The 21,295-nt window shown below is 31.2% G+C and overlaps 2 protein-coding genes across 4 annotated transcripts; both read left to right on the top strand.

Annotated features, from left to right (window-relative positions):
* Nucleotides 1,386-6,027, top strand: LOC109360676. Its single transcript, XM_019605721.1, has 5 exons — nt 1,386-1,665; nt 2,443-3,363; nt 3,982-4,385; nt 5,541-5,610; nt 5,812-6,027. The coding sequence occupies exons 2-5, from the start codon at nt 2,582-2,584 to the stop codon at nt 5,873-5,875; spliced, it is 1,320 nt and encodes a 439-aa protein (XP_019461266.1). The 5' UTR covers nt 1,386-1,665; nt 2,443-2,581; the 3' UTR covers nt 5,876-6,027.
* On the top strand, nt 7,589-15,014 carry LOC109360675 (pentatricopeptide repeat-containing protein At1g71460, chloroplastic). Of its 3 annotated transcripts, XR_002109205.1 has the most exons (4): nt 7,589-9,747; nt 10,630-10,689; nt 13,109-13,194; nt 14,550-15,014. XR_002109205.1 is itself a non-coding variant. In XM_019605720.1 (1 exon), exon 1 carries the CDS (start codon nt 7,634-7,636, stop codon nt 9,740-9,742), a length of 2,109 nt encoding a protein of 702 aa, XP_019461265.1. In that variant the 5' UTR covers nt 7,589-7,633; the 3' UTR covers nt 9,743-10,038. The 3 variants fall into 3 exon arrangements, 1 of the variants encoding a protein (XP_019461265.1); XR_002109206.1 differs by lacking the exon at nt 13,109-13,194 and having other exon boundaries at nt 14,550-15,012; XM_019605720.1 differs by lacking the exons at nt 10,630-10,689; nt 13,109-13,194; nt 14,550-15,014 and having other exon boundaries at nt 7,589-10,038.

Here is a 21,295-nt window from a genome sequence, read left to right as displayed (position 1 = left end):
TTATCATTTAAAAATAACAAAAAAATATTTTTAGTGAGACCAAGATTTTCAACTACTTTAAAATATTCAATTGTGTAACCACTCTTATTTTCTAGATACTTTAATAGTACAAAAAAATAATATGTCAAAAATTACACGAATCCCATTTGACTTTGTACTCTGATTAGTGATGACAATGCATAGAGACTACCAACTAAAAAATTATGCATAAAGAAATAATAATAAAAACTATAATATATAATTAAAAATAATTTAATTTATGAATATCTCATTTGTGGAGCATATATTTTTGCCACCTAAATTTGATATAGATAAAAAATTAATCATTTTCACGAGATATAATTATCATTTTATAATTAACGTCACTTTTATGAATTGAACCTTTGCATTTAGCTTAAAATGATATAATCAATCCACTATGATTTTGTGCCATTGGACAAACACTCAATTCAATCTTGATTGCATGATTTTGCCCTTGTACTTTTAAATTTAAATTAAACTAACTCAGAAGCAAATATTTTTGTAGTAAAAGTACAATGTGTTACACATATGAAATATTATATTGTTTTTATTTATTTATCTCATTATAAAAACATATCTTAAACAAATATATTAATTGTCTTCATGCTATATTTGTTGTCTTTCTCCAACTATACACTTTTTTAGATGATTATCTTTTACACTAGTTATTTGGATTAATAAAATTAAATTAAAATATTACTTACATTTTATTTAAGATTCAATATTAATTAATATATAAAGGTGACATTTTTTTGTATAATCAATAATATTTCTTACTCTCTATTGACAAGGACGTGATCTGACCCTTCCAAGAAGTATTTGACAAAAAAATCAAACTTTTAATATTTTAATATATTTATACAAACTAGTGTCTTGACATTCATTGTAGTGTCTGTCAATCCGCTTTCTTATCATTTATAACGTATAGTTTGTACGTTACAAATGACAAATATAGTATTTTATGTTAAATATTTATAATTTGCAGTTCAATTTATTCGATTGGTGTAATATTCAATTTTTTAAATACACTCTCAAAATAAGAAGCTAATAAGGGTAAAATAAGAATACAATGTTATATATATATTGTATAAATAAGATGATAATGAAAATAAAATAGAAAATTTCAAATTATACCATAATAAAGTGATTATTTTGTATTTTCTACACATAAAACTCTTGAATTGTGAATATATAATCTAAGTTTATAACAATATTTGAGATAAATAGGTAAAATATAATATTGAATTGATATTAGGTCAAGAAAGAGGACGAATTTGGTGGATTCAGATAAACACAACAATCACATCACATAAATAATAAATTCAAAACCTTTTTTCCTTTCTCTTTCTCTTTCTCTTTCTCTTTCTCTTTGCAATCTCCTTTTTCCTTTTCTTCTTACTTTCTCTTTGAAATCTCAACCCAGAACATTTATGGATAACAGCTGCAAAATTGTTTCACTTCAACTCTTTCTTATCTCAATTTTCATCCCACAACTTCAGCTTCTTCGATTTCTCCTTTCATCGTTTTTTCATCAATTGATTCCTCTTTTACCGTTTCTGGGTTTTGTTCTTCTTCCCTAGTATAATTCAATCTATTATTTTATTTTGTTCATTTTTGGAACCCCATATTGAGAATAAATTAAAGGTTAGTTTTTTATGTGGTTTATGTATTTATATTTAACAATCATATTTGTCTTTAATTGTTATAGTTTTACATTATTGAATCTTGAAAAGTAAACCTTGAAATTAATTATTCACTACCCTCAATTTAATTATGCATTAAAGTTATAGTACTATTAAAATTGGGAGGCTAGAGGCTAATTTTGGGAGGGTAGATTTACGTAATAGCCTTACCATCGCAACCGAATAATATAATTCCGTGATTTGAACCTATGACCTCATGCGTATAAGTCAAACTGTCGCGTCAACACTGATCAGATCATCTGTGTTATAATAATAATACTATTAGGACTAATAAATACACATATTGACTTGCCATCTCAACTAGCAAAGGGCATGTCAACTTGTATTAGTTAACTTTTATCTAGCAACATGGACTTGTAGCTTTTTAAGTATAGGATCAACTTTTTAACCTAACTGGACTAAACCTATGTTTTAACTACAAAACTGATAATCCTTTTTGTTTTTCATCTTAGACATTAAGAAGGATGACATCTGTGAGTTTTGTAAATTAAAAGACTTAGTTTGTGCACAAATTAAGAGACTAAACTGCAATTAGAGAATAATTTCATGGGTCAAGTTGCTAATTTACTCAAAATATAACATTGAGCAAGTTCAAATTATGTCTTGCAATATCAAATGTTCAATCACATTCTTTTTGCCAGAAGATATTATATTGAGTATCCAACTTGCAGGAGCATGGTATGATGCTTAGTTACTGACTTGGAATTTTTGCAAGCAGGCAGGTCTCCAGATTGCGTCGTCCCGAGTTCTCCCTTTTCACAGGTGTTCATACAGGGAGGAAGGGAGGGAGAGAGGGAAGGAGGGGGAGAGAAAGTGATAATAGCGGATTTTTGCTCAAATTAATGTGAAAGAACAAGATGACCTCTTCAGCTAGATCCCCCCTCAAGAAGATGTCGTGGGATAGGGGTCAATCGTCTGGTTGGGCAGCTTTTGATCTTAAACAGAGGCAGAAGAACAATGTTGAATCTGAAATCGACAAGGACCCTTTTCCACCAGTTGGCGCTTTTGATTGTATGGGACATGGTGATAAGTTAATGAAGAACAAACATGTTCATGTGAAGTCTTTCTCTTCGGTACTTGTCCCTGGTAAAAAATTTCCATCTCTCAAAGAAGGTGGAACTAGCGAAATGAAAATGCTTGGTTCTCATACAGGTGTAAAATATTGCGGGACTTCTGCTCAGGAAGATGTTAATTTAGCTATCAAAAAGCTCAAAGAGAAGCATGGTTGGGCTGAAATTAGCTTGATAGAGGATGTATTGGCTGCTGCTAATAATAATATTGATAAGGCCTCATCTTTACTTGAACCAATGGCCTCTGCTTTCAATTTTGATGAAGGGAAAGTATCAAGCAATCCAGGACCAACTACTACATATGACATTCGATATAATGAGAAGACTGACGAAAGTCTTACTTTAGGAAAGTTCAAGGATGAGATTCGCTTTCGTTCCAGTCTTGCTGGTCATCTCAAAGATAATGAAACAGACTTCGAGGATAGAAATGCTTCCTCAGATCGAAAGCTCTCTGATGAAGATAACCTGAGATTCGACATGGGGCTATTGAGTTCTGTTCCTATTGAGCCTGAATGGGAGGAGGATGATATTTACTTGAAGCATAGAAAGGATGCATTGAAGACAATGAGGTATGGATGATAACTCTTGTACGTTTTTTGAGATTGCTTTTGTTCTCACTTCTACGTTTATTTATGATATTTATTTATAAGCATCCCTCATGCGCTGAAAGCCTGAATCATATAGATAACGTATATAATCTATGTGCATTAAAACATGTCCAATGTTACCATTGGTAAATTCTCTTTCCATTTGCTAAATTTTGATTTACACATATCCCAACTATGCTGAATAGTACTTGTTACATTATATTATTTCACTTTTTGTTATGCACGAGTTCCATGTTTTAATGTAAAATATGTGATACCATTCAATAGCAACTGACAAAATGTTCAGCACCAAGATTACAAATATCAATAGGTGCTTCTAATTAATGCTTTCTATCTATTTATTTTTTTACTTTTTTGATCTTCTTTTCATTTATAGAAGGTGCCATGCCATGTTCTTAGCTTATATCTGACCAAATAATAAGCATCTTCAGTCATCGGGCCTTCATCCTTGCCCACAATAAGAATGAAAAATACTTCGGATTTAACTGTGCCCCGTTTTATTGAAAGGGTTATGTTTCTGTGTTACACTTTTAAGATTGTCAATAGTGATTGAGATTAGTTATCCTATTAATTTAACAGGTCAGCATCGAGACATTCTAGGGCAGCTACTAATGCTTTTATGAGAGGTGACCATTTTTATGCGCAACAATACTCAATGAAAGCTCAGGAGGAATGGCAAACTGCCGAAGAACTTAACTCTAAGGCAGCCACAGAAATTTTAAGTATCAGGAATAGTGAAGGTGATATCTGGAGACTGGATTTGCATGGTCTTCATGCAACAGAAGCTATTCAAGCATTGGAAGAGCATCTCAATAGAATTGAGTGCCAAGTTTTCTCAAATAGTTTTGCCACTTCAAATGGTGTGAAGGAGAATGGGCTTGCACGTTCAGCTGCCGGATCTTCTAATGTCTTAGACAGGGGGAATTTGTCTAATCAACAAGGACCATTAAGGCTTAGATCATTTGTTTTACATGTCATAACAGGTATCTTAACTTCTTTTTTATCTGACCATGTATAACATATGAAGTCTATGTTTCTGCTTATATAGCTAATCCTATCGGTGGGCTTCAATTTTGATGGCAAATACGTAGCCTAATGTGAACGACAACCATCTGTAACATTCACATTTTCGATATGTTGGGGGGTCTTCTATGTTATTTCTTTAATTTGAACAGTAATGTTACCATGTCTGTTTCATTCACTTCACGCCTATTTCCTCAAGTTATCCTTTGATATTTTTCTTAGGAGTAGCATGTTATGATCTAAGAGGTCAACCTAGTATGTCTCAATGTCAGGCATACTAGTGATATTAAAGTAGAATACTACATAATTGCTTCTTCCTGTTATTTGTCATTCTCTTGAAGCAAATATTCTTCAAAATCGACCTTTGGAACTTCAATCTTTTATTAATAGTTTAAATGATGTCTTCAGAAGTTTCCAGTTTCTAACATTTGAACAATGGCATACAGATTAAAGCGAAAATGTCATACTGTTACCGAAGTTCAATGTTCACTGCTTTTCTACAGCTACTCATTTTCTTAGCTTTGTTTTTCCTCATTTTTACTCACCCATTGCTTTTCTCAGATATTCCAACTTAGTAGTCCTCTTGTGACTTGTGAGTCAATGGTATAACATTTTCTGAGATCTAGTTAATTAAGTGGAAGTTAACATTTTAAAGGTGAAAATACTAATCACCATGTTTCGTATGCAACTAGGTCGAGGTGGGTGTATATGACAGAAATTTTGGCCTAGCCCATCGTATTGTTATCCCGAGTCTCACGACTTCATTTTGGTGCTCATTCTCTTATACTCATTATTTCTATGGGAAGATTAAGGACAAAAATGTGGGGTGATTGATTCATTGCAAAAGAGTTTCTGTTTTTTTGGGTGGAAAATAGTTTATCTGAAGATTTTCTCCAAACTTTTTCTGCTCTAATTCCATGTTACTTTGTGTTTTGGATCCTCTCATTCCCCTGGCACCTTTCAATGAATTAATTTATTTGTTGTAGGAAAAATATAATTTTTTAGGTGCAAGTAAAAAATATCACTTTTCTTGAATATAAAATGACTAGTATTAAATAAATCTGTATACATGCATGGAATATGCAATTTTCTTAATTACCTTTTCACTTCTATAGGCATTGGCAATCATAGCAGAGGACAAGCTTCTCTTCCTACAGCTGTAAGGAATTTCCTCATTGAAAAAAGGTGAAAAATCTTTATTTTCAGTATATTATTTGCGAGTTGAGTTTTGGAGGTGAAAGAAGGAAAAAAGAAAGACTTCAGAGCCATCTCATCAGTATATTTCACGGCTCTCAAGCATTCCCTTAAAAACCCAACTCGTAAACAGACTCTTAAGTTTCTGTAAATGAAAAAATCTTGCTACCCCTTATTTGTTAACATATGCAGATACCGTTATGAGGAGACTAGACCAGGAGTAATCACAGTATGGCCCAAGTTTCGTCAAAGTTGATTGCTGATTCCCATTCAAACATGTTCTTGCACTATTGATTTCTTTCTTGAGAATAATATCTCTGGTTTTCAAACTTTTAGTGCAATAGTGGTAGAACATTTTTTACCATTCTCTTGTAATAAAATTATTTATTTATCCAAAAAATGTTATCATTTAGTGTTATTTGGGATGTCTAAGAAAATACATTATTTCCATAATAAATTATATGCAAATTTGATTGTTGTGTTAATATTATAGTAGAATTAGTTTTATGCATGGATATATTTGTTGAGAAGTGATTTTAAGATACTCATCATTCCTCCTTCCTAGGATGAGTGGATGACATAAATATTATTACATGCTACTACTATCAAGGTTATTTTTCATCTTTTGAGTAAGGAACTAATCCGTTTTAGGGTTCCTTTTTAACAAGTGTTGCTATCAAGAATCGAATTCTCGACCTTACAAATTTAGTGGTGCTTTACACTATTAGACCAATGTCTAATTGGTTATCTAATGATAATGTGAATGTCCACAACTTAAATTATAAAGACCTATTTATAGTGTACATATCCTGTTATATATGTAATAATTATTGGAGTTTAATATTTATTTAAAAGTTTAAAGTAAATAGCTATCGATAGTGATACTTCTTAGGAGAGATAATTATGCATTCCAAAGTTTTTTTATTTTCAGATCGATACTTGTTGAGAGATAACCACACACATCGAAAGAGATTAATTCATTACTCGTATGAGAGGATACCAAAAAAGTGTAAAGTTTTTTTACATATTTTTAAAATGTTTTTTGACAGTGATGTAAAAACCGTACCGTGCCGGCCGGTTTGACCGGAAAACTACCAAACCAGACCCCTAACCAGTACGGATGTTGAACCGGCCAAGTATTAAAACCGGTCGAAACCAGTGAATCGACCATAATTTGACTAAACCGGCCGGTTTATACACGTATTTTAAAAAAAACTTAAAAACCCATTACATGGTGACTCCTCTTTCCAACCATTATTCAACACACATGCTTTCAATACATACATTGATTATACTTTTTGGTTCCTAACATTGGTGTATAATCTTAGTGTCATTTGTGTAACCTTGGAGTCAACTATATTTTGACTCATTGGTGTTAAATGTTAAAACTCAAACTTTATTTATTTTGTAGGGCAAATTATGAACTTGTGTCATTTATTTATATTTTGCGTTTGTTAAGTGATACTTTTGGATCGATATATATTTTGCAATTTAGACTTTGAATTTGTTAAAGACTTAAATTATTTGTTTATGTGAATTTTGAGTAGATTATAGATATAAATTAAAATTTTGAGTATTTATTTATTTGAAATTTTTGTGTTATAGGTTTTTATATATTATATATATATATATATATATATATAAAAAAGCTAATATATCTAGTATAACCGATAAGCACACCATCATCATTATGTAAATATTATATTCTAATTATATATATAGATTGTCAACCATCAATTCTATGAACATTTAATAGTTTAAATTTATTCAATAATTCAAACGATTGGAGAAAGTGAATCTCTTCCTATATATTAATTATTATAAAATACATAAACTTAAAAAATTATTCAATACTCATAATAATTACTAACTTAAAGTTAATTATTTTTTAGAGTTACACTTGTTAGAAGAAACTTGGTTTATCGGCAGAGAGATAAGTAAGTACTATCCATTTAGGCTTAAAGTGTAGAGGAGTAGCACTTCACTGTTTCAACTTACAACCATTGATTGATTCATGATGCAAAACTCTGTTTCTTCCATTTCCTTTGTCTCTTTCCATCTCCATTATTATCTCTCTCCAAACCCCTTCAACAAAACCAACAAAACCAACAAAACCTTTCATCTCCTCCATTTCAAACCACCCTCAAAAACCCCATCACCATCATCACCTTCCATTACAACCAAAAACAACAACAACAACAATAGGAAGAAACCGAAGAAATCACTGAAAAAACCATTCCAAGAAAAAGATGCATTCCCATCTTCCTTACCTCTCCACACCAAAAACCCACGTTCCATTTACAACGACATCAAAAGATTCGCACGTCTCAACAAACTCAAAGAAGCTCTCACCATTTTAGACTATGTTGATCAACAGGGTATTCCTGTAAATGCCACTACTTTCTCTGCACTCATTGCTGCTTGTATCAGAACCAAATCACTTGCACAAGGAAAAGAAGTTCATACCCATATTAGAATCAGTGGTCTTGAAAAGAATGAATTTTTAAGAACCAAACTTGTTCAAATGTACACTTCTTGTGGGTCATTGGAAGATGCTAAGAAATTGTTTGATGGGTCGGGGTTTGTTCGTGGTGGGAGTGTGTATCCGTGGAATGCATTGCTTAGAGGGACTGTTGTTGCTGGGAAGAGGAATTATGTTGATGTGGTTGATACTTATTCTCAGATGAGGGAGTTGGGGGTTGAGTTCAATGTGTATAGCTTTTCTAGTGTTATTAAGGGGTTTGCGGCTGCGAAGGCGGTTTTTCAAGGCTTGAAGACACATGCCCTTTTGATTAAGAGTGGTTTTGCTGGGAATTTTATTATTAGGACTAGTTTGATTGATATGTATTTTAAGTGTGGGAAGGTTAAGCTTGCGCGCCGCATGTTTGATGAGATTTATGAGAGAGATGTTGTGGTGTGGGGAGCTATGGTTGCGGGTTTTGTGCATAATAGGTTGGAGAGGGATGCATTGGAGTATGTTAGGTTGATGGTGGAGGAAGGAGTGGAGGTGAATTCGGTTATAGTGATGAGTGTTCTTCCGGCGATTGGGGAAGTTTGTGCGCGAAGGTTAGGTCAGGAGGTTCATGCTTATGTATTGAAGACAAAATCGTACTCTAGGGAAGTGCCGATTCAATCTGCTTTGATTGATATGTATTGCAAGTGTGGGGATATGAGTTCAGCAAGACGGGTTTTTTATGGCTGCTCGGAGAGAAATGTCGTTTGTTGGACAGCTCTCATGTCAGGTTATGCTTCGAATGGTAGACTGGAGCAGGCACTAAGGTCCACAATTTGGATGCAGCAAGAAGGGTTCAGGCCGGATGTGGTGACAGTTGCTACTGTTCTTCCAATTTGTGCTAAGTTGAGGGCTCTGGATGAAGGCAAGCAGGTTCATGCTTATGCTTTAAAACATTGGTTTCTGCCTAATGCATCTTTAACTTGTTCTTTGATGGTAATGTATGCTAAGTGCGGTGTGATTGACTATGCTGAAAGACTGTTTGATGGTATGGAGCACAGAAACACGATTTCATGGACAGCCATGATTGATTCATATGTAGAAAATGGGTGCCTGTTTGAAGCACTTGGCGTGATAAGGTCAATGCAATTGTCAAACCATAGGCCAGACCCAGTTGTCGTAGCAAGGATGCTGAGTGTTTGTGGTGAACTAAACCTAGTGAATCTCGGGAAGGAGATTCATGGGCAGTTCTTGAAAAGGAATTTCACATCAGTGCATTATGTTTCGGCAGAACTTATCAATATGTATGGGAAGTTTGGAGATGTTAATAAGGCTAAGTTGGTTTTCAATGCAGTTCCGGTTAGAGGTTCTATGACATGGACTGCTCTTATAAGGGCCTACGGTTATAATGAATTGTATCTAGATGCAATTGACCTTTTTGAACATATGAGATCAAATGGTTCTTCTCTAACCCACTTCACTTTTGAAGCCATTCTATCTATATGCGACAGCGCTGGGTTTGTTGATGATGCTTGTCGAATCTTCAATTTAATGCCGATCTATAAAGTTGAAGCAAATAAGGAACACTTCACCACAATGGTGCAACTTCTTACTCGCTATGGTCAACTAGAGAAAGCTAAGAGGTTTATCCAAATGAGTTCTTCCTTATAGAAGAGGCAACATCACCTTTTCCTTCTAAAATATTTTTATAGATTTTAAGCATTCTTTAACTTTGTTTATTATGAGTATAGGCGTACAACTTTTCGCTCAGAATTTGTAACTTCGTACCATATTAAATAGAATAACTATCAAAATCGCAAAGTTGCTTGAATTCAACATATAATTGCTCACACCCTTCTTTTGATGGATTTAATTTCATATATTTGTAACTTTATACCATATTGAATAGAATAACTGTCAAAATTGCAAAGTTGCTTGAATTCAACATATAATTGCTTACACCATTAGTTTGATGTTAAGATCATATTTTAGCTGCCATAGTACTATATTAAATGAAACACTTGATTTGGCTGTGTAGATGAGATAACATCCTCCGCGCCGCACCGGGAGGGTGGTTAGAGGTGTGTTGGGGGGTAACAACAATGGTGATCATGGTTGGAGTTATTGAATTTAGTTGTTTATCCTTAGCCTTTGTGACGTGGCCAGATTAACCAAAGCTTTAATATATATATAATTTTATTTAATTGTGAAAATAATTTGTATGAATAAAAAATAAGTAAGGTACCTTAATTACTTTTTTCTTTGTTTAAAACCCTAATACTAGTCTTCATTCTTTGCAATGAGTTTTTCATGAAGTTGGCGCCGCATTCACTGCCTAATATCTTTTCTCCCCATTGTAACATTATTTCATCCATGGAAATTGCTCCTTAGAATTATGAAGATGTTCGATTCACCTTCCTTCAAGAATGAACTCAATAATGAGGTTGTGTTTCGATTTTTGTTCTCATAAATGCATTATTTTTTGTGTAGAATGACAAAATTGATTTGTGTTTTGAAGATAGTAAGTATATTAACATGATTGTGTGGTGTGATTGCAGATCAATGTTATTTGGCAGTGTGAGAATTTTTCTGCTCTGATTACCTTATCATAGATCAAGGTACTCCTTTAACTCCTTTTTAATGAATATCTGGAGTCCCTACGCGATTCTCATTCAAAATATTATCCATTGTAACAATTATTCGATCCACTGTAACAATACTGGTTTTTCACAAAGTTGTCATTGCTTTCACTCCTCGATCTCTTCTCTCACCATCGTAACATTATTTCATCCACAGTTATTGCTCCCTAGAATTCTTAAGATATTCAATTCACCTTCGTTCAAGAATGAATTCAGTAATGAGGATGTGTTTCGATTTTTGTTAAACCGGTTATCTGTTTGGGTATAAAGTCGAAATTCATTTGTGATTATGAAGGTAGTAAATAGATTAGTATGACTATGGTATGTGCAGATCCGGCAGTGCGAGAATTTTCCAGTCGTGATTAGCTAAGCATAGATCAAGGTATTTCTTTTCCTCATTTTTAATGAATATCCGGAGTCCTGTGACTATGAGGATTACCATTAAAAATACTAAACTTCATGTTCATTAATTTTCTTAATTTACTTTTCAAATACATGTTTTCAAATAAGAAACAAAGTGAGTGAGAGATAGAGATGAATAGTTATGGTGGTGTCGAATAAGATGTTGAAAACTTCAAATTCAAAATGAATGAGTTTTGAAGCTAAAGGTGGTATTTCTTTGGCTGAGAAAAAAGGACGGCTAGAATAAATAAAAGAGAGTATAATGGGTGGGATATACCAGTGAGAACAATCTTGTTCATCCTTCATAAAATAAAAAGGGTTGTTTGCATTGAGAGGCTTAATTCAGTGTTTGATATGAAACCATTGCCTAGTTGAAAATCTATGACATCTTGAAGTCATATTTTGAAGAGAAATATGAAGAATCTTTTGATGATTTGTTGTTTTCCAAACTCAAAAGTTGATTCAGATGATAGTACATTACCAGCAAGTGAAAAAAAAAAAAAAACGCTCAATACACGATGGTTGAGATGAAATTAATCAAAAAGTTGTTTGGCATTCATTATTCCTTTCAATATATATAAGACCTATTTACTTGATGAGGAGTCTAGTTGATGACCTTTTTTTGTTGCAGGTTTCCGCTTTCGTCAAAGACACGACTATCCAGATTGTCATTGTGGATCGAAGGGCAAGCCAGTGCTGTGCAACGCATGTGGAACATGATACAGGCCAGGTGGAATCCTAATAAACCATATCCCCATTCATTTTAAGCCATATAAATTCAATAATGTTAAGAAAGTGAAGGGCAATAACAATCTAGCGTTTTAGGTAATCCTGCTGCAAAATGTGAGCTACTTCATACCCATCAATGAGATAGGCCTTGGAGGTTTTTTTCTCAATCCAAATGGTAATTTTACATAGAAAGATTCACTGATGTATCCTTTATCATTTTGTCACAAACTTGCCTTATGAATCGGCATGATTCTTTAAGTGTGAAATGATTTAATCTATGTCGATTTTTTATAATACATGTTCAAAAAAGACATTAGCTAGGATGCTTTGGATGATAATTTCTCTTATGTACAATTGAAACATCTTATATGTCACAAACTATATTATAAGAGTTAAGTTTTTCTATTTTTTGTGAATTACAAGAGATTAGGATTACTTCTATGTTGACATATTAACATCTAAATATAGTTTAAAGCACTTAGATAATTGATTATCAAAATATTTTGAAATCCTTTATGGTTTGTAGTTGTACAAACAACTACACTTTTCTAGATGTAGTTTGTGCTAAAAATATTTTTTTTATATAATACAAAACTTATCATTTAAAATCATGTAGATACCAACTCATGTCTTTTCTTTAACATATTTCAAAAACAAACATCGACTAATTCAATTCACACTTACATGGTACATTTATGATTTTTTTTTTTAAAAAAAACATTAAGGAGTTGTTCTATGTAGAAGTAACATCTGGTCGAGGAAGAACGACTTTAAGTCTCTCATTGCTTGCTATGAAGTTGTTCACATTGTTTAGCAAGGAGTCCTCCACAGGGATACCGGACAACATTACCCTAAATATTGAGATTGCTTTTTCAAATTTTTACATTATTGTGTTTAACCGACATCAAATGTGTGGGGAGATAGTTTTTAGTAGTTTCGCTTAGCCTGTATCTTGTTCCACAAGCGTTGAGCAACACTGGCTTATCCTTATCATAGATCTTGGTATTTCTTTTTCTCCGTTTTAATGAATATTCGGAGTCCCTACGTGATTCTCATTCAAAATATTAAAATTTGATGTTCATCCATTGTAACAATTATTCCATCCATTGTAACATTATTTCATCCACAGTAACTGCTCCCTGGAATTCATAAGATATTCTATTCACCTTCTTTCCAGAATGAATTCAGTAATGAGGATGTGTTTCGATTTTTGTTAAACCGGTTATCTGTTTGTGTATAAAATTGAAATTGATTTGTGATTACGAAGGTAATACTAATACGTCTATGGTGTGTGATTGCAGATCTGGCAGTGCGAGAATTTTTCCAGTTGTGCTTACCTAAGTATACATCAAGGTATTTCTTTTACTCATTTTTAGTGAATATCCAGAGTCCTATGACTATGAGGATTACCGTTAAAAATACTAAAGTTCATGTTCATTAATTTTCTTAATTTACTTTTCAAATACATGTTTTCAAATAAGAAACGAAGTGAGTGGGAGATAGAGATAAATATTTATGGTGTTGTCAAATATGATGTTGAAAACTTCAAACTCAAAATGATTGAATTTTGAAGCTAAAGCTGGTTTATTTTCGGCTGAGAAAAAAGGATGGCTAGAATAAATAAAAGAGAGTATAATGGGCAGGGTATATCAGGGAGAATAATCTTGTTCACTCCAAACTCAGAAGTTGATATAGATGATAGTACATTGGCAACAAGTGGAAAAAAGAAAATAAATGCTCAATCCAAGAAGATGGTTGAGAAGAAATTAACCAAAAAGTTGTTTGGCTTCATTATTCCTTTTAATATGTATATAAGACCTATTTACTTTACGAGGAGTCTAGTTGATGACCTATTTTTGTTGCAGGTTTCCGCTTTCGGCAAAGACATTACTGTCCAGATTGTCATTATGGATCGAAGGGCAAGCCAGTGCTGTGCAACGCATGTGGAACATGATACAGGCCAGGTGGAATCCTAATAAACCATATCCCTATGCATTTTAAGCCATATAAATTCAATAATGTTAAGAAAGTGAATGGCAATAACTATCCAGCATTTTAGGTAATCATGCTGCAAAATGTGAACTCATACCCATCAATGAGATAGGCCTTGGATGCTTTTTTCTTAAACCAAATGGTAATTCTACATAGATAGATTCACTGATGTATCCTTTATCAATTTGTCACAAACCAATTCAATTCACACTTAGAGTTCCTTGTTGATTCACATGGGAAGTTTGTGACATTTTTTTGAGAAAAAAACATTAATGAGTTGTTCTATGTAGAAGTAAAGTCTGGTCTAGGAAGAATGATTTAGAGTCTCTCATTGCTTGGTATGAAGTTGTTCACATTGTTTAGCAAGGAGTCCTCCACATGGATACCGGGCACCATTACCCTAAATATTGAGATTGCTTTTACCTTTCAACTTTTAACAATATTGTGTTTCACCGACATCGAATGTGTGGGGAGATAGTTTTTAGTAGTTTCGCTTAGCCTGTATCTTGTTCCACAAGCGTTGAACAACACTGACTTATCCTTATCCATTACGGAAAATTGATGGTGATGTTAATGAATGTGATGAAACCAGTGTTTTAAATTGCAGTTACGATCGTGGTTATGTTGCGTGAAAATGTGGCTTATGTGGCAGCAATTACAGTCTCGATGCCATTGTGGAGATTCTCGAAATCATAATATTGTGGCTGCAATTGCAGTTGTGGAGCAATTTAAAATGTTGGATGAAAGCAAAAACTTGCAGAAGAAGATCATGTCATAAAATCATGTGAAATTGTTGAACCTTTCAATAATGTTCATCCTCAACTGCCCTAGCTTCAACAATGCAGAGGGATGAGTGAAGGTTTTAAATGGGAACTTGGAACAGACATTGGCATTGATGCCACATAAGATGCAATCTAGTGGGATTCAGAGTATGATAAAGCAAGAAGAGAGATTCCATATCAAGAACTCATAGAGGCGTGTTTTATCCGAAAAGAACATGGAGCCGAGGATTCGACCCTGTGACCTTGCTAAGAAACTTAAGGCAATTATGATATAGAATGACAGGTAAACAAGGCACAAGTTGCCTTTATCCTACTAGGTGAGGTAAGTTAACAATGTTTTTATCAAAATCTTATCCAAGTCGATGCACGGGATGAAGAAGTTTCGGCTATGATTACATTATGTTCACTGAAATTGTGGAAAATTGTGGCTGGTGCAAGCGTAATTGCTAATTTGCTATCACGATGATGACGTTATGGTGATTCCCAAAACCATAATATTATAGCCGCAATTGTAATTGCAATGTGAAATTTAAATCACAGTTACCGATACATGCTATTGCAATATGGCCTGGTCTTTCATAATTTTTGCACTGATGTTGCTCACGAAATAGTTAGTGTAACATTGTTCTAAATTGTATATAGGTAAGGAACTAATTCCTTTCGGGGTGCGTGACTGCCCTTCCTAACAAGTGTCATTTTCAGGAATCGAATTTTTGACCTTTTGATCTTTTTGGGGATCTAGCGGAGCTTTACGCAAATAAAGTGTGCATTTTGTGATATTGTATCTTTTAGGTGGTCAGGGACATGAAGCTCCCCAAAGTGTGCCACTTGTTGTGATCTATGAAGCATGGATACGTGTGTCGGATACGATATGTATCTGATGTCTTGACACGTATTTTTTCTAAAATATATAATACGATAAATTCGAGGATACGTGTATAAAATAGTATAAAGTACATAAAATATGATAAAATTATAAATGTAAATCAAAATATCCAAAGTAAAAAATATAATGGAAATTGCAAATCATAGTCCTTCAAAATTTCAAGTACCAAAAGAAGAAAATATAGTAGAATAATTCATAAAATTGATCAAACGTATCTTATCTTTTTTTTTGTTGAAAGTGTATCTTATCCTTTTTTTTTGTTGAAAATGTATCAGGTGCGTATTTTCATCTTTATTTATTTATTTTAATTTTTGGATGCTCTAGGGATATGTATCAGTCAGGAATCCACATGGTTACATGTTCGACACTGACACATGAGGTTGTTCTATATATCCATGTTGCAGAGGTTGTGATTGTTAGAGAAAATATATTTAAATCAAGAGTTTAATAATTTAGTATTTTTTAATTAATTATAACAAGTAACATATGAAATAATACTTTTTTAAAATAAAAGATGTACTCCTAATATATGTAATTGTTGAGTTTCTTATATGGAAATAATTTTAACAATTATATCCATCTAAAGTAATATTTGTTGGAATGTTCATAAGTAATATTAACATTTCACAAGTCTTTGATGTAACCCTTTTGTGGAGGTTTTGAAAACCGAAATATTTATGATTATCCTAACATTCTGCTTCTATCAAACATTGAACAATCATTCCACTTGTATATTTGTAGAGGATTTTAACCTAAGTTTAATTTTATGATTTTATTAATTATATTTTTATCTCATTAATTTGCACTGATTTTTAAATATATATTAGTAAATGAAAATAGTGATAACATAAATTAAATTGGTAGTTTTGTATACACTTTAAAAACAAAATTCATAACAAATTATGGTCAATGTTATATTCATTTTCATTAAAAAATGAGATATTAAAATTTTCAATTTTAGTTATTTAAATATTCAATAAATAATATTTATCTTAAAATAATAATTTTAGTAATTTTATATTATTTATATTCGAATTATATACTTAATTTTCCAAATAGTAACATATAATAAAATGTGTATTTTAACTTTATACCAAGTCATGTATTAAAATGAATGGTATAATTTAATTTGGGATTATATGTCGACCATATATGATGAAATATTAATAAATTAAATTTTAAAATTAATAATATTTTATTTTTAAATAAATGATATTGTTTTAAGTATTTAATAATTTCTTTAATTATTCGATATGTAATTAAAATTTTGCAGTTTAGTAATCAACTACTTGATGCTTGTAATAGTTAATAAATTAATTTAATTTATATAATTTTAAACAAAATATGTTATTTATTTTAGATGAGAACATGGCATAATGAGTGCTAGTAGTGTTTTCCGATATTCATACTCGTACTATTTGTGAGTATGTATATAAGTAGCTAGTATGTGCGAGTACCCAATAGATTTTTAAGTTTAAATATATATTTATAAATTTTATAATAAATCAATATATAAAATAATTATTACATGAATAATAAAATTTATATATATATATTAAATATATCATTATATATTAATCTTTAAAATTCATTATACAGTCATGATAATATAGATAATATATAATTATAAAATAATAAAAAATTATAATATATATATAATATTAGTTAAAAAATGAATTAATAAACATATTCGCGGGTATGTATCATAATATTTGTTCTCACTCATAAGCTATTTCTACGAGTATCTGTTGATGATATTTTAGCAAATACCTATGAGATGAATATTTTTGTCATCCCTAATTATGTGATTATGCCCAAGTGGGTATTTAACATGTCTTGTCTACCAACAAGATGTTAGTCTAATGGTGTAAGGTCTCATTAAATCCTCTAACAACCAAAAGATCAAAAGTTCGATTCCTAGGAGTGGTACTCGTTGGGATGGACAGTCATACACTTCAAAATGGATTAGTTCCTCACATATAAGGTAAGAGAATATCCTTGATAGTACAAAAACAATCAATTAGTTTTTTTTTTGGTTATAAGAATATATAATTTTCAATTGTGATGAACTGAAAAAAAAGTAATAATTTTCATAAAATGACAAATCGGTTACAATTTAATAGAGTCATTAAAGTGGCTATCTACTCCAAAGTACATTATTAGTAGTATCTTGCAATCTAATAACTATTACATGTGAACTTCATTCAGATTTGAGGAATATATCTTTATAGTCACTATCATAGTTTTAATATGCCACCTTTTCAATTAATACTAGTGAAATCTTAACCTATAGTTTTATATGTACATTTCTCACTTCCTATCTCTTTCTCTTTATACTACTTTTTATTCTCTATGTTTTGTAAATTAAATCAAACACTAACTAAATAAGTTATCTACCACTAAATACTCACATATTTTGACATAAGCTTAGTTAGACAAAAAATTGCTAAATGGTACTTAATTATTTATCTATACTATATATTTATATCTATACTTCTATGCTATATATAAAGGTAAAACATGTTGTAATTTTACCATGATATAATTTATACTTTCATATTTTATCCTTAACATTATTTAATTTTTACAAAAAATTATATAATCCTAAGTAACCATCACCAACATATTAACTAACCATACAATCCTAAGTAATCATCACCAACACATTAATAAACATACAAGAATTATAATATAAAGTAAACTAAACATAAAAAATACATTATAATTCTAAAACATGAAATATGCAATGTTAACTTTATTTATTTCAATAACTTACAAAAGACTTGTGATTTAAACATGAGTATAATATGTGAATTGTCCTTGTGGAGTTTTCTGAAAAAATGTTAATAAATATTATTATATGAATAATAAATGATACACTAAAAATATAAAAAAAACATATATTATTATTAATACAAATTATATTCTCTAAAAATACAACAATATGCCCAACAACAAAAACATACAATAGAAACTTAAGCATCCATGTAACACATGAGACCTCAATTACATTGTGAAAAGTAAGTCCATAAAGTGCCCCTATCTCTGCAGTTTTCTTAAAAAGTAATCGATAATTAAACGATGATAAATGATATAATGATAATGTATAAAACTCATACATTATCAATATATATTTTTTCTTAAAAACGATTACATCAAAATAAAACTCGATATTCAGAAATAAGGAAAAAATAAGACCCAAGATCTATCCACCATTTTATCATTCGACTAGTTAAATACATGAGAAAAAAATGAATCTACTGACAAAATAAAATTGTATATATTATCACTGTATTATCTATTATTCATATTTATTTATTACTGACTTTTTAAACAAAATAATACAAATAAACAATTGATAACATATATAAATCTTTACCCTCATAATATATATTAGATATAAATTGAGTGATTATCACAACATTCTCTACAAAAGCAAGAAGAGTTAGAAAAATGACCAAGTGCACTTTATGGTTGGCGAGTTTTGAAGTGCAAATAATTAATGGAAGGACATGACGTGTTTGAACTTCGAACATGATATGATGTATAGTACTAAGATATTAATGTCTTGGACCACAAATTAATAGCTAAGGATATGTTATATCTAAGTATGTTTCAAGGTCTATCATAAATCAATTATAATAAGTCATATCGGTTAAAAATATTAAACATTTATGATTTTATTTATTTTTCCTTTATTATAATTGGTTTGGGATAGGCTTCGAGACATATTTGGAGACGGTCGATCACTATCCCAAATTAATATGACGGAGCAACCAACAAACTTAACTTAGTTAGTCACTTTAACTTACTTTACGCTGATTTTTGATTTGTTATACATGTTGTGCTAATGATGAATATATAGGTACTTTTCAACAGAAACGATTTCTCTAAAGAAAGAGAAACAAACAAACGAATTTAATATCACCAACATCATGTGATAAAATTATGTGTTGTTTTTCTTCTTCCTCATAGAAAGTCATCTTGGCCACTTTATACTTGGGAAGATCCTAATTTAGTAAAGAGAAAATATATATTTATACACTTATTAATAATTAATGCAAGAGTTTTTTACATTATCAATTAAAGCTGACAATGAATCGAACGAATGCGGTATTTGTATGAAACTCGATTAGTTATTTAGTTCGATAAAGTTGGTTCATAAACCAAATGAGGCGAACTTAAGCTGTAAATTAAGTTTGTTAAATAAATGAGCCGAATTTGAGCTGAATATAATTTAATTCATTAGGTTAATAAACTAGTTCGATATATATATATATATATATATATAACTAATTTTTTATGTTCATTATTATTATACCATGCCTCAAATGCTCATGCATTATTTTTTATATTTATAGTTATTATATATATAAAAAGGAATGAATTAATTATTAGAGTTGTTTAAATGAACCAAATCGAACTGTTCACAAACTTGAATTGAGTCAAACTATACCTAAAAAAATAATTCGTACCGAACTCAAGTCAAGTTTTGAGTTGAGCAAATCCTTATTGAGCTGAACTCTGGTTCGATTCTTTTTCCAACCATACTATCAATACATAATACAACATTCATATTCAATCATCACAAATTTTACCCTCTGAGTATACAAATGTTACATTCTTTAGGAAAATCACTTTTATGATGAAAAAATACACTAAACATATATGAGTTTTATACACTATCATTTTATCATTTATCATTTATATTTATTCAATATTGAGTATTCAAACAAATAATTTAAATAAATAATGATGATATAATGATTGAGTAAAATTTTACACTAATAATACATAAATAAGTGAGATGTCATGTGCGAACTTCCAAACTAATATGCAATTACCCATAAATACATAACAAAATTCTATTGAAAAGGGTATGTGACTATTCAACTTAAGTGAGTGAGACTCTTGAGAGGGAAATATAATAGAATACCATAAGAAAAATAATATGAATAAATCACAAGTTTTATCTTCACGTAAAAAGTTATTTCGTAAATATAATTATTATCGCCAGTTAACTAATTAATGTTATTTTGGCGTAATGAAGAGTTCGAGAGGAGATCGGATCAAATAAGCTCACCTGCAAACAAAGAACCTAACGACCCGACACACTCAGGTGTGGGAGAATACATCGTGACATAGTGATATTCGAATATGACACCCTGATCTCCTAAACTATCTCAAATGTTTGGAGTTATATTTGTGTATTAAGAAAACCTGTACTTAATCAATTATTTTGCTACAGATACTTTCTTAAGTTGTATGATTAGGATAGCTTAAAATGTCAAGTATTATGGTGGCTATCCATGAAGGAACACCACTCGAGAAACTAAAATGCATTCAGTAGCCCAAAAGGGCGAGGAAAATGATCTTGGTAACTGGACCACCTCGCCCGGGCGAGCCCGTCTCGCTTGGGTGAGGGAAGAAAACATCGTGACACAGTGGTGTCCGAATATGCATCCGGACCTCCAAACTCCCTCACAAGTTTGGAGTTGCCTTGAGTATTAAGAAAGCTTGTACTTGATCAATTGCATGTTTGTTTGGATTAAGTACGACAATATTTCTTATACCAATTTATGTTATGTTTATATATGCAAATATCATGTTTACTCTTGAATTATAATGTTTGAATGATTATTATGGGAATGATATGTATGTGATAATTATTAAATTCAAGGTTTAAAAACATGTGATATAAATGAGAAATATTTTCCTTGAGAAAATTAATTAAAATGATATTCAGGCTCTTCTCGCTTGAGCAAGACAGCTCTCACTAGAGCGAGAGGGCTCC

This window comes from Lupinus angustifolius, chromosome LG11 (assembly GCF_001865875.1).
Source record: "Lupinus angustifolius cultivar Tanjil chromosome LG11, LupAngTanjil_v1.0, whole genome shotgun sequence".
NCBI classification, from domain to species: Eukaryota; Viridiplantae; Streptophyta; class Magnoliopsida; order Fabales; family Fabaceae; genus Lupinus; species Lupinus angustifolius.
This window is presented reverse-complemented; position numbering and strand designations above follow the sequence as displayed.

Excerpts from the sequence above, each read along its gene's own strand:
- LOC109360676 (XM_019605721.1), top strand. The coding sequence starts at position 2,582 with ATGACCTCTTCAGCTAGATCCCCCCTCAAGAAGATGTCGTGGGATAGG. Across the intron at positions 3,364-3,981 it reads GATGCATTGAAGACAATGAG|GTCAGCATCGAGACATTCTA; the intron begins GTATGGATGATA and ends TTAATTTAACAG. Across the intron at positions 4,386-5,540 it reads TGTTTTACATGTCATAACAG|GCATTGGCAATCATAGCAGA; the intron begins GTATCTTAACTT and ends TCACTTCTATAG.
- LOC109360675 (XM_019605720.1), top strand. The coding sequence starts at position 7,634 with ATGATGCAAAACTCTGTTTCTTCCATTTCCTTTGTCTCTTTCCATCTC.